This window comes from Hyperolius riggenbachi, chromosome 2 (assembly GCF_040937935.1).
Source record: "Hyperolius riggenbachi isolate aHypRig1 chromosome 2, aHypRig1.pri, whole genome shotgun sequence".
Taxonomy (NCBI): Eukaryota; Metazoa; Chordata; class Amphibia; order Anura; family Hyperoliidae; genus Hyperolius; species Hyperolius riggenbachi.
The window spans coordinates 338,588,310-338,602,939 of NC_090647.1; the positions used below are offsets into that span (position 1 = coordinate 338,588,310).

At 42.3% G+C, this 14,630-nt stretch overlaps 1 protein-coding gene across 2 annotated transcripts in view; it reads right to left on the reverse strand.

The window, feature by feature from the left end:
* Positions 1-1,006: 1,006 nt before the first annotated feature.
* CIAO3 (cytosolic iron-sulfur assembly component 3) overlaps positions 1,007-14,630 on the reverse strand; it is a 40,287-nt gene continuing 26,663 nt past the window's right edge. For both annotated transcript variants that reach the window (XM_068269432.1, XM_068269431.1), the window contains 6 exons: positions 12,658-12,776; positions 9,411-9,540; positions 9,248-9,320; positions 7,215-7,352; positions 1,774-1,931; positions 1,007-1,654 (listed from right to left, as the gene is read on the reverse strand). In XM_068269432.1, the coding sequence (XP_068125533.1) occupies positions 1,416-1,654; positions 1,774-1,931; positions 7,215-7,352; positions 9,248-9,320; positions 9,411-9,540; positions 12,658-12,776 (857 nt within the window). In that variant the 3' untranslated portion in view covers positions 1,007-1,415. The remainder of the gene's footprint in view (positions 1,655-1,773; positions 1,932-7,214; positions 7,353-9,247; positions 9,321-9,410; positions 9,541-12,657; positions 12,777-14,630) is intronic.

Consider the following 14,630-nt stretch of genomic DNA (forward strand, 5'->3'; position numbering starts at 1 on the left):
AGTGCATGTGCTTGTAAGGGAAACCTCCCACACTGTTGTAAATATAAAGGAAGGATCATGAGGAAGCCAGCTACGTCACTGCTTTGAGAAAGCCCCGTGGGCGGGGCGAAACGCGTCAGCAGGAGGGCGGCGAATCAGCATGGTGAGCGCTCACGCGGATGTCCAGACGCATAGCCGTTTGAACGGCGTCTTACAAAGAGCATACCACACGGTTCAGATCGGGAAGAGCCTGGGGAAGGGGAGCGGTGCGGATAGTAGGGACGCCTCTCCGCAAGCCCCCTGAAGTTATGTAAGCCCTGGCTGAAAAGGTCCGACCTGTGCTGCCAGATACAGGCACCGATGTGTTGAAGTTTCCTCACCACAGCCAAAACGCCACACAACCGTGAGTGAACATCAAGCAGCCACAGCGAGATGGTAAGATCAAGAAGCTTGTTTCTATGTCCCCATGAAAATCACGTACACAGAGTCCAATCTAGAGATCAGTCAAAAAGCAGAAATTGTATCCAAGTGAGACAGTTACCACAGCAAGCGATTTAAAGGGGAATACATTCACAGAGAATGGAGTTTGCTCTGACACAAATGGAGGACATATGCATCTAAGTGTGTACTGTAGTTCAAACTATGACAGGAAGCTCGTTCTGAGGCCTCGGTGTGCGTCGGTGGTGGGGCCACACATGACCAATTAAGATTGGTAGTCCGTCCATTTTTTGCATAGGCTGATGCTGGGCGATTTTGGACATGGCATAAACCATCTTTTGGTCGGTGGTTAATCATAGATATAGGATTTTGGTTTGACCGATGAAGATTGTGAGTGCTGCCCATTTTTGTGCATTGGTTTGAGGCCAGGCCACTTGGGCGTAATTGCACACAATCCTAGGTCTATGACTATTATTACTATAAGTGCTCACCATGCTGATTCATGTTTTTAGGCAAGTTTTTTAAGTATTTTTGTCCTCGTTTTGGCCAGTAATTGTTGTGGTATATGTAACATAATAAAATTTGTACCTTTTTTCAGCACATGCAGCAGTATTGGTTATTCAATTTGTTTGGTACAGTATACCTATATTTAACCAGTACAGCTCCTCCTCACGGAGTAGTGCAATTTTTCAATTGGGTTGGATGCTCATAGCATGTATTTTTTCAAATGTGACTGTTATATGTGATAAACAGTGACTTGTCACCACCGGGCAGGGTGCCATGGTTACATACTATACTGCTAGGCTGAAAATTATCCATCCTAGTGAATCTGACTTTGGGCTGAGAAACAGGTTAAATTCTTATGACAGGAAATCTCTCTTGCAGCAAATGGTTGAGACAGCCAATATGAGCCAACCAAAGTTTCATATTTATGGGTACTTAAACTTAAATTAGAAGGCAATTGGTTACCAAGCTGATTTTAAACAAATGCCCTCCGATCACCACTTAATACTGAGCCCAGATGTGACCTTCTCCACTGCATGGTACTGTGTATGTAGAGCTTCTTTGACCCTGACATTGTCTCTTCCTCCAAGCCACTGTTCATAAAGTTCCTGCACCCTCTCATTCTTTTCTGGTGACACTGTCCTCACAGAATTGTATAGCTCTTCCACCTTCTGCAGCAAGTCTTTACTCGCTTCTCCTTCTGCTCTGATCTGTCCTCCTCCATTCAGACAGCCTGAAAGGAATAATACACTTAGTTCTGTGAAGAAAATACAAAAGAAGGAAGTTCTTCAAGTGTATCCCCCCCCCCCCCACACATTTCCTTAAATAATATTTTTGGGAATTATGGCATACCTGAGGGGCAGGCCATAACCTCCACGTAGTGATAGCTGCACCGTCCTCTTTTAAGCTTCTGAACCAAATTCTGAATATTACGGAAGCCATAAGCCAGAGCAAAGTGCAGCAATACCTCACCATCCTTCTCCAGTGTCACCTCTTGAAAGTCCTTGTTCCTGCAAAAAAATCAATATTCATAATCATATTAAATAGATAAGTTCTAGAAAAGGCATATGTGTTCAGAGGTTCAGGTGACCTCCTCATGATTCAAATGAGGTTTAATTGGTGCATGTGTGCAGCGTGGATACAAGGGGTTATTTACCCATAATTCCGCTGTCCGCCCTGCGTTCCAAAGAGCTTGCATGCATCCTGTTGGTCACGTTGCAAGCCTCACACCGACGCACTTCCTCCTTCCGGCTTGAAGGAGGAAGTGCACCAGTGTGAGGCTTGCAACGCGTCCAATAGGACGCATGCAAGCTCTTTGAACCGCAGGGTGGACAGCAGAATTATGGGTAAATTACCCCGTGTATCCCCGCCGGACACCTGCACCAATTAAACCTCCTTTGAATCACGAGTAATCACTCGTGATTACTTGTGAATGCATCCAGTGAGCATCCCTGCTCTTGTTCATTCTACTTACAGTTCAGGTATAGAAAACTGGACTAACATTGGGCAGAATAGACAGAGACTATCTGATGACATGGACAGTTTGGTACAATCATGCATCAAAGTTATCCCGCTACTGGCGTGAACTATGATACATGCCAATCTCAAAGGATAGCAATAACTGTTGGAAGGGATTTTCCCCAGTGAAAGAGCTATTGTTTTAACAGATGTAAGCTAGCACTAGTAGACAGAAGTATGCTGGAGCAGCCACTCCCAGGCTTCACACACCTGGTTCGGCGTGGCACAATCCTCGAGTGGGTCACCAATCTACAGATGAATGCATCCAAAGACAAAAGGAAGGAGGCATTCAAATGGCGTTATGAACTTGCATTTATATTTTTAGATTGCACAACACAACGTTTTGGGGTTTCCCCCTTCACCAGGTGTACACCTACACCCGAGGAAGGGGAAACCCCGAAAGTATGCCAGTAATACACAATCTATGAGGGAAAACTGTGAGACTCGCTAACATGTGTGTGTTGGAGTGATACAAATAGTGAGAGTAAAAGCCATGCCCATTAGAAAACACGACACTTAGGAAATGTGGAGGTTACTTGGTGTGATGCTTCTAATATGCAAACATGCCTCTTTTTTTTATCTCATACCTGGTGTCTTTGACACTCTGAAATGTCATTATTCATCAATAACCTATGTACAGGCATCTGGCTTATAGGAAGGCTCAATACCTAAATACCGTCCTGTGTGTTTTCTTTGTAAAGATCAATTATTCATTACCCTGTTACAGTTAATTTAAAGAGACTCCGTAACAAAAATTGCATCCTGTTTTTTATCATCCTACAAGTTCCCAAAGCTATTCTAATGTGTTCTGGCTTACTGCAGCACTTTCTACTATCACAGTCTCTGTAATAAATCAACTTATCTCTCTCTTGTCAGACTTGTCAGCCTGTCTGGAAGGCTGCCAAGTTCTTCAGTGTTGTGGTTCTGCTATGAACTCCCCCTTCCAGGCCCCTCTATGCACACTGCCTGTGTGTTATTTAGATTAGAGTAGCTTCTCTCTTATCTTTTACAAGCTGGATAAATCGTCCTCTGAGCTGGTTGGGCTTTCACATACTGAGGAATTACAGACAAGGGCAAATCTGTTTGCAGGAAGAAACGAGCAGCCTGAAACTTCAGTGCATGAGAACAGGGGGAAAGAAACACACAAATGATCTCTTGAGATTCAAAAGGAAGGGTGTATACAGCCTGCTTGTGTATGGATGTATTTTCTATGTGTGGACATACTGTACATCAACCTACTTCCTGTTTTGGTGGCCATTTTGTTTGTTTATAAACAAACTTTTTAAAACTGTTTTTAACCACTTTTAATGCGGCGGGGAGCGTCGAAATTGTGACAGAGGGTAATAGGAGATGTCCCCTAACGCACTGGTATGTTTACTTTTGTGTGATTTTAACAATACAGATTCTCTTTAAAGGAAATGTCCAAGCTTGCTTAAAAAAAATTAAATAAATAATGAATATCTACTTACCCGGGGCTTCCTCCAGCCCCTGGTAGCCGCTATGTCCCACGCCACAGCTCCGCTCTCAGACGCTGGCCCGGGGTCCCTGCCGGTGCAGAGGCCGACCTCGCAAGGTCATTCTCTACTGCGCCTCCACGAGCGCCGCTGTCAATCAAGTCCACCTTGTCCGGAGTGTGCTGCGCAGGAGCTGAACTACAAAGACAGAAGGAAGGGAGCACCGCTCCAACGAGTGAAAGCAGCATGCCAAGGTCTCTCCCCAGTGCCTCCTGGGGAGCACAGTCCAAGTGAAACGAAGGAGACCGGCACCGCTGTCTGTATTTAAAGCTCTTTATTTAGCCCCAAGTGGCAGCAGTGACAGACTGCTGTTTCGGTTACAGAATCTTTATCAAACTGCTTCAATAGCCATAAAAAGTGACACACATACACCTTTAAATATACCCTCCCAGTGTGGGAAGGGCCTCAGAGCGGACCTTCTCAAAAGGGAGGCCTTCTGGATCAGAAAACTAAATACTTGTGGGATGGGGGGTTTGAATCATGAATACAATCTGAGCTTTTGTATATAATGTGACCTCTAGGAGCTATCCGTGTTTTCATTAATATGTCTTGCTCTTTTTTCTAGATTATGCTTTTAATGTACACTCACAGCGGACCAGGCAGGAGAGCAACAATTTTTGTCCCTATTTTCTATTTTTTTCTATGTTTTCTACAAAAACTTTTGAGGGTTGGATGCGACTCTTTGGTCGCATCCGAGTGGATCTACCATTTGGCGATGCAACTTATCTGACACAACCTGCCAATATTTGTGGCCATATTCAGTATGAGTATACAATCTTTTCTTTTGCGATATTTTCGTCGCATCCCTCTGTATGGAGACATCTTGTGGCCTTTTTGGATACTGCAGGTGTTTTATCTATACGCCGCAGCATGCCTTCCCTGATGATGTCAGCGGGCTCTACACTTCCGGCTTTATCCGGAAGTAGTTAGAGCGATGGCAGCATCTGTTTTAAGCATGCAGGAAGGGGAGTCTGTGCGGTTTGGCGTCCCATGAGCCTTCTGGGCTGCTGATCTTCCTGTGGATGGGGCGGGGAGCCCTACATTTGAAGGCGATTCCTTTTCTCATTGGCTATTTTGTATGTATCCACGCCTCATAACTAATTTGCATATAGAGACCGAAGTTCTCCATCAGGTCTGCTCTGGGGCCCCTCCCACACTGGGAGGGTATATTTAAAGGTGTAAAGGTGTATGTGTGTCACTTTTTATGGCTATTGAAGCAGTTTGATAAAGGTTGTGTAACCGAAACAGCAGTCTGTCACTGCTGCCACTTGGGGCTAAATAAAAAGCTTTAAATACAGACAGCGGTGCCGGTCTCCTTAGTTTCACCAGGAGCTGAACTACTGCGCCTGCGCAGTACTTTCCGGACATCGAGGACTTGGTGACAGTGGTGCTCGCGCAGGCGCAGTAGAGGACAACCTGGCGAGGTCAGTCTCTGCACCGTAGGGGAACAGGAGCCAGCGGCTGTGGCTGAGAACGCAGCTGCCGCGTGGGACATAGCGGCTGCCAGGGGCTGGAGAAAGCCCCGGGTAAGAAGTTCTTTTTTTTAGTGAGCCTGGACATTCCCTTTAAAACCTCCTCACTCACTTTTGAAATGATTGTCTAACTGCAGCAATCTAAATAGAAGAAGCACCATTCTTCTGCCACATCTGCACAGCAACATACTACACCTGGTAGGACTCTACGCTTCCTCTCCTTTTCCTACCCATTTTGAATGTGCTACAGGCTTCACCAATCAGACACATCCTTAGAAAAAAAGTTTGTGCCTATAAAAGGAAGGAAGGAAGGACTGCTAACTAGGTCCCATCGCTGTATGGATGTTCTTTAAAGTGTACCAGAGATGGCAATAACTAAAGATTTGATACTTACCCGGGGCTTCTTCCAGACCCCGACTGACGCGGCAGACCGCAGGAGGACGGTGAGGGACTCAGACTTGCTTTTAGGGCTGGAAGAAGCCCCAGGTAAATATTGAATCTTTAGTTGTCGCCATCTCTAGTTTCCTTTAAGAAAATTCCTCAGCTAGTGTACCTTAAAGCATGTTGTGACAATCATAAACCAGAAAAACATCCATGTCCAACACATATTTGGCATACTGTGGCTTACCAGCATTGGAGATCACTATTGTGCCTTCAATGGAATTAAACTAAGGCACCTACAGGCAATGCTTTGTGGGAAATTTAGGCAAATTTAGACTGTCAGCCAGCACTTATTACGCATCTCAGAAGGCTGAGCTAATGGGTCAATTTCCATATTCAATAAGACATGCACATTACACTAGGTGTTATACTAGGTACACGACATTCAATTTTCCCATCAAACTGCCAGGTCATACTGATAAATTCCGACATGTCCTTTCTGCTCCTGATCGATAACTGAATGGATTTTCAGATCACTACTGCACAAAATCGTGTCCTTTTATCAATCAGGAGCAGATGGGACATGCCGGAAATTATTAGTTTGACCTGTTGATCTAACAGATAATTGAATGGTATGTATCTAGCATAGAGGACTGTGACTATAATACTATGATAAGTCACATATAGCCAGATAGTCAGGGTACACAGGTTGCCAAACAAGAGATAAAACTACGTTCACACCTTAGATTTTCTTCACCTCAAACATTGACGATTGTGTAAGGTGAAAATCTACAGAGCATATCAATGTCTCCCCTAGAGTGTTTGCTTACCAGAACATACTTGGACAAAACGATTTCAGTTCCCACTTGACCCAGCCCCCCCCCCCCCCCCCCCTTCCCAACATAGAATAGAACACGCTGCTCAGCCAAGAGATGAACAGTGTATCTGTGCATTGACTGTGCCTAAATTGTCATTTGAAATTACCAGGAATAATTGTTTCAGGACACTGTTATCTAATGTGTGTGTATGTTGTCAATACACAACAGAATGACTCTTCAGTGTAGTACAAATGTGCTGAAGATATTACTTCACCAAAATCAGAGTACAAATCAGTTATTACTATTCTATGGGCAGTGAACAGAAGAGGACAAACAGGTAGTCCTCTCCAGGTACAGTCAGGTGAATTATACTCTAGATTGGTGGATCAAATTACGCAATGCTGCCGATGGTATGAGGCCCCTGTTTATATGCTAGATTGTCACCAAAATCAATCCAAAAAATATATATTTTAGAATATTAAAAAAAAATCTAGGTAGAAGCTAATAATTTAGGATGGATGTACTAATAGTGCTAAAATACAACAATAACAACATTGTTTGAAAGATACAACACTGTAAATCTTGCTTACTTTAAAGGTTTGTATTTAACTTCATCTACTTGGATGCCAAATAACTCTTGTGACGCATATTTAAATATGTGTTCCAGATATCCACCTGATCCCCCTCCTTCATGTCCCAGTGGTTCCTCATCCAGCACAAAGCTGAATCTGCAAAAGAGATACAACCCATCACCACAAATGTCAACACATACACACACACAAACTCTCATTTAGAAATCCTACATGGTAGTGCAGAGACAATTACTGGGCTGACATATTATAATTTATGCATACCTCCCATGTAATTGGATCATGCTGACAAAGATAGATGGGGCTGGCGGTGATCAAAGTGTCGGTCTAAGTCTGCCACTTTGATCACAGCCAGCTCCCTCCTCCACTACTGCATTACATAATTTAACCACTTTACCTCCGCGCATACGGATTTCTCCGCCCCTTTTTCCATCCTTTCACCCCCAGGGACGGAGAAATCCGTACTCTGCGCACTCCCGCCGCTGCCCGCGCTACCGCTCGTAAACACACCGCCTGCCGCTAGTAAACACGGCGCCGCCCGCTCGCCCAGAGATCAACGAACGGGAAAATCCATTCCCGTTTGTTGATCTAAGCCCCGTAATGATCTGCTGCCGCTCGGCTGAGCAGCGCGATCATTGTGAGCAATAACAAAGTCCCAGCCTCTTTCTACTTCCTGCAAGCGTCCGGAAGGACGCTTGCAGGTCGCATGAAACAAATTGGTAATGTTGCCATCTTGTGGCCAAATAGTAAAACTACACCCTAACCATTTTTTACACACAAATAAACTTGTTTTACACAAAAAATTAACTCCTTACCTCCCACACTCCCCATTTTTTTTTTTTTTTTGTAATTAAAAAAAAAATAAAAAATTTACAATTTAAAAAAAATACATAAATAGTTACCTTAGGGACTGAACTTTTTAAATATTTATGTCAAGAGGGTATAACACTGTTACTTTATAAACTATGGGCTTGTAATTAGGGATGGACGCAAAACTGAAAAAAATGCACCTTTATTTCCAACTAAAATATTGGCGGCAAACATTGTGATAGGGACATAATTTAAACGGTTTTATAACCGGGATAAATAGGCATATACATTTAATGGGTTTTAATTACAGTAGCATGCATTATTTAAAAACTATAAAGGCCGAAAACTGAAAAATAATAAATTTTTTCCCACATTTTTTCCTATTTTCCCATTAAAACACATTTAGAATAAAATTATTCTTGGCATAATGTCCCACCTAAAGAAAGCCTAATCGGTGGCGAAAAAAACAAGATATAGTTCATTTCATTGCGATAAGTAATGATAAAATTATAGACGAATGAATGGAAGGAGCGCTGAAAGGTGAAAATTGCTCTGGTGGTCAGGGGGTAAAACCCCTCAGTTGGGAAGTGGTTAAAGAGGCCGATGCTGTCCCAGATGTTATCCGGCAACAGCACTCCCTACTGAAAGCCATGTTTTCCAATGTGGGATGATGTCCGCCATGGGGCCTGAACTGGTAAATACCAATTTTGGACATAGTCTGACATGGGATTGAAAAGGATAAATCCTTTTTGTATTCTTCATTACCTGGATGACTAGGTTTGCAATGCTGATATCCCGTGCTACTGCCCAATACTGCTTGGTTGGACTGAGCAGCAGTCTATGAGCTGTCCAAACTCCTCACCCCATCCTATCTTCATCCAGAGTAGGTGGTCAGGGAAAAGCTGTGAGGGAGCACCAGCCTGTCTTTTCCTGTGAACACAGAGGTAACCCCACTCACCTCTTCCCTGTGCTCCAAAGCAGGGAACTACAGGTGGAACGAGAACACGGAGTGAGGACCTGAAGGCTCTATGCCAGTGTTCCCCAACCCTGCCCTCAAGGCCCACTAACAGTGCATGTTTTGTGGAAATCCACAGAGGTAGTTAATCAGCTCTGCTGAAACACTAATTACCTCACCTGTGAATATTTGTGGTTTTCTGCAAAACATGTACTGTTGGTGGTATTGAGGACAGGTCTTTCTTTTAATGGAATCAGAAAGTACTCACTGTGTATCAAGAGGACAAGGAATCACATCCACTAAAGATGTTCCTTCTTGTTCCAGCATCTGCAGCACTTCGCCTGCATAAAAACATGAATAGCGTATGACCAATGAGCACAGGTTTTGTGAACATACAGAATACCACAGTGACAAGAAGTAGCAGCCCTCACCAGTGGTAATCACACAATCAACATCGCGGGTTTCATATTCTTCACTGAAGAAATCTGGTCTAGAAGCCTCCAACTTCTTGTCATAACAAGGCATCACCGTTACATGGTAGATGTTATTTGCCTGTAGGTTCTATTTTCAACAGGAAGAGACAAATACCCAAAAATAGTGTTACTAAAACAAATATATATACATTTTATAATGCAAACAGTGACTTCATGTGGAACAGGCTTTTGTTTTGTGAATAATTCTATACTGGCAAGAATGCAAGACTCAATCCACTGGTAGTTACTATATGGTCCAGGTTTGCTGGATCACTGGACAACAGCTCTCAAAGCTTTGTGTATTTGGGCCTTCTGTCTCATACATACGGTAAGTAATGTCCCAAATTACTAGAGAACCAACAGAATGTATAACAGTCAGGAACACACACTCGCCAAAACATGAAATGTACATCGATTGTCAAATTTAAGAGTTTTTCTTTATTAAACTATAATTTCATCAAGGTTTTTTGCTGGTATCTCAACCGTTATGCCTGACACTAGTAATTAATGACTGCTGAATTTAATGTATCACAAATACGGAACAGACTGATGTCAGTGCATTACAGGACAGGGATGCGCACAGGACAGAAGGGAGCACTAAGCATCCAATGCGGTGGAGATAGGCAGGGGAGCGGGTATAGGAGCTCAGGAAGCCTGATCAAGCATGCCAGCTCAGTCTTCAGCTATAACCAAAAAGGATACATTGATAACTGAACTGTCAAGGGTTTATTTACAAAATACTATAAACATGGTGCCTGATTAATAAAGTATACATATTGCATTTTTGGAATTGCCTTTAGGACATACGATAAAACAGAATGAACTTCACTGTCTACATTCCACCAGGGCTGTGGAGTCGGAGTCGTGGAGTCGGGCAATTTTGGGTGCCTGGAGTCGGAGTCGGGAAAAAATGCACCGACTCCGACTCCTAATGAATTTGTAACTGTAATTAAAATAGAAAATATGATAAAATGTTCTATTTCTCAGATAATAGTCATTAAAAATAAGCACAGCTATTACTGTGTATATACTGTATATATATATATATATATATATATATATATATATATATATATATATATATATATATATATACAGTATATACAGTATATACACAGTAATAGCTGTGCTTAGTCCACAAAAATGAAATAAACCAATCAAAATTAGTTACTTGTGCTGCTTCAATAAAGCAGTCCCAGTCCCCGTATTTTTAAGGTCAGATATACATATCTGATTGTGACTGTATATATGATGTGTACACAGGACTCTCTTATATATACTAAATAACATCTATGCTGTAAGAATAAAGCCTGATGTGTAGCTGTGTCACTAATAGAGATGGTCAATGAGATGGAAATAATTCTGCATTGATGCTGATTTATGCAAATGTATGCACTCCCTTTGCTGATGAAATCAAATAATTTGATATGTTGTTAAAATTTGGTTTGATGACTACAAATTAAAGGGTACCTGAGACGGATGAAAAGTAAAGTTTTATACATACCTGGGGCTTCCTCCAGCCCCCTTCAGGCTAATCAGTCCCTCGCTGTCCTCCACCACCCGGATCTTCTGCTATGAGTCCTGGTAATTCAGCCAGTCAGCGCTGTCCGGCCGCATGCCGCTGCCACAGCCAGGAACATTCTGCACCTGCGCAATAGTGCTGCACAGGTGTAGTATGCTCCTGGCAGCGGAGTGTGTGAATGCGCACTACGCCCAACTGGCTCAAGTACCTGGACTCATAGCAGAAGATCCAGGTGGTGGAGGAGGACAACGAGGGACGGATTATCCTGAAGGCGGCTGGAGGAAGCCCCAGGTATGTATAAAACTTTAATTTAATCTGTCTCAGGTTTACTTTGTTACACAGTAGTACTATACTCTACATATGCACTCCCCACAGAGCTGCAGGGAATCCACTGAGAATGCTGTGCACATTGAACACAGAGGTGTTGTCTGTTTACAATCTCCTTATTCCCCTGCAGAGTACCTGCACATCATTCTTACATGTTCCCACACTTATATTGCCTAGGGCCAGATAGATGTTCTTTGTTCCGGTTTGTACCTTTTACAAGTACTCTTACCAAGGACTAGTTTTAGTCTAAAGGGAATAAATATAGTAGTCTACATATCCTTCTCACTTCAGTTGTCTTGTAAAATTCCTAAGCGTTGGCAGTTAAGAGACGAATTTCATGTTACATACTTTTAATCACCAAAATTGTAATATGCAAATTAGAGGAGTCGGAGTCGAGGAGTCGGAGGAATCCTAAACTGAGGAGTCGGAGTTGGTGGATTTTTGGACCGACTCCACAGCCCTGCATTCCACAGCTACATAATGTAGCATGCACCACTTGTCTTTAACCCAACTACATGCTTATTAACTATATGAACATGCTTAAAGAGAACCTGAACTGAAAATAAAAGACAAAATAACCATACGCAGGACATACTTACCTCCTGTATAGTCTACTCCTCAATCTTTTTCTCCTCTCCTGCGTCCCATTTGTCCACTGTGATCAATGGAATTCTCTCTCCTCCATTTTGAAAATGGCCATTACCCATAACAGCTTTCTGGTCAGCACACTGTTAAACTGTAATATCACCCACTTGAGCCATAGAGAAACATGGACATTACCTTGCACAGTCAGTTGTAACTGACAGCAGCTGATATATAACTGACAGCAACTGGTATATTTCAGTTCTGACAAAATATTGTCAGAACTGGAAGGGATCACTGTAAGAAGGAAATGGTGAGTTTCTGAGAGGAACTAACGGCGAGGTTAGTATGTGATATTCATTTGCAGCTACGTCATGAGTTTATTTCAAATAATTTTACTCACTTCAGGTTCCCTTTAAGGTGGCCACTACTGATACAATCTTTCCGATAGTATCTTATTCGCTTTGTGTAATAGGAGGGACTACCTAAAATAACCATTCAAAGTATATTCATTCAGTTTACTCTTCTTCTACATAGATTTGGTATGTATGACTGTACAATCCGGGTTGAATCATTGATGGGCACCTTTAGAAAGCCATTATTTAAACATTGCTGTTGCCTTCACATTCTACTTGAACACCAGGAACCCAGGATGGGCTGCTGAGTACTGGGAAAATATAGCACACAACTGTGTATTTCTCATGTGGTGTGGTGTATTAAGGTAATGGGGGTATTTGTTTAGCTCACAGCATTACTTCTATGTTGTTCTGTCACCTGAGTAGTTGCAAAGTGATTTTTGATAAGAGATCCCATAACTTGCTGTGGAGACTTGGTGACACTGATGTACGGGATAATGAAGGAACCATGGGTTTTTTCTGCATAACAAATCCAGCCTGAAAGGCAAAATATTAAGAGGTCAGTAAAAGTCTGTAGCAAACATGAAACTTCCTGTATCAGATAAACTTGTAGGAACATCTACAGGGTGGGCCATTTATATGGATACACCTTAATAAAATGGGAATGGTTGGTGATATTAACTTCCTGTTTGTGGCACATTAGTATATGTGAGGGGGGAAACTTTTCAAGATGGGTGGTGACCATGGCGGCCATTTTGAAGTCGGCCATTTTGAATCCAACTTTTGTTTTTTCAATAGGAAGAGGGTCATGTGACACATCAAACTTATTGGGAATTTCACAAGAAAAACAATGGTGTACTTGGTTTTAACGTAACTTTATTCTTTCATGAGTTATTTACAAGTTTCTGACCACTTCTAAAAAGTGATCAATGTGCTGCCCATTATGTAGGATTGTCAATGCAACCCTCTTCTCCCACTCTTCACACACTGATAGCAACACCGCAGGAGAAATGCTAGCACAGGCTTCCAGTATCCGTAGTATAAGGTGCTGCACATCTCGTACCCTCTTCCTATTGAAAAAACAATGGTGTGATATATGGGGTACAAAGATAGTGGGTGTGTTTCCCTCTTTATGCACTGAAGCTGACACGTTCCCTGAGTTTTTCCAGCAAGATGGTGCACCACCACATTACGGGTGTCAGGTCCCAGCATTCCTAGATGAACAGTTTCCTGGGAAGTAGATTGGTCATTGTGGGCCAGTTGAATGGCCCCCAAGGTCTCCTGATCTGACCCCCTTAGACTTTCATATTTGGGGTCATCTGAAGGCAATTGTCTATGCTGTGAAGATACGAGATGTGCAGCACCTGAAACTACGGATACTGGAAGCCTGTGCTAGCATTTCTCCTGCGGTGTTGCTATCAGTGTGTGAAGAGTGGGAGAAGAGGATTGCATTGACAATCCAACACAACGGGCATCACATTGAACACATTTTATAAGTGATCAGAAACTTGTAAATAACTCATGAAAGAATAAAGTTACATTAAAACCAAGCACACCATTGATTTTCTTGATACATTTCCAAAAAGTTTGATGTGTCACATGACCCTCTTCCTAATGAAAAAACAAAAGTTGGATTCAAAATGGCCGACTTCAAAATGGCCGCCATGATCACCACCCATCTTGAAAAGTTTCTCCCCTCACATATACTAATGTGCCACAAACAAGAAGTTAATATCACCAACCATTCCCATTTTATTAAGGTGTATCCATATAAATGGCCCACCCTCTACATATTACAGCACATTAATAATTCTGCATCTGAACAAACTCAGTAAACTGTGGTACATAAAAAGGGAGAGGCTGCATTTCAGATGTGATTAAGATGCCCATAAAGAGAAACTGATGAGATAATTGTATTTATCCTCCTACTCCTAAAAATTATATTTTATTTAAACATTTACAAAGTAGACTGAATGTTTTGTAGTCTCTGCTCAGTGGCAGCCTATTAAGTGTCCCTACATGGAAATACACAAACTATTGACCTTTTTCTATTGCCCCCTGCTCTCAGGAGTTATGTTCAGCCAGGAAAACGTTTATGGCTGTAATTTGCTCACCAGTGAGGATTACTATATTCCTGACAAGGTACCGACAAGACAGACGCTGTCACTTCCATGCCTAGAAATTAACTTTTTCAAGCAACAAAATAAAAGAAGTAAAACAGCCTGGTTATGAATGTTTTGCACTATACATACATCTTTATCTCATCATGTCACCTCGGGTACACTATCCTTAACCGATCCGTGTTGAATTCACTGACTGGTCTGCCAAACTGCAGAGCCTAAATAGCTTTTTACTTCTTTATGGCAATCATTCAGAGTTGAGATTTTAGTT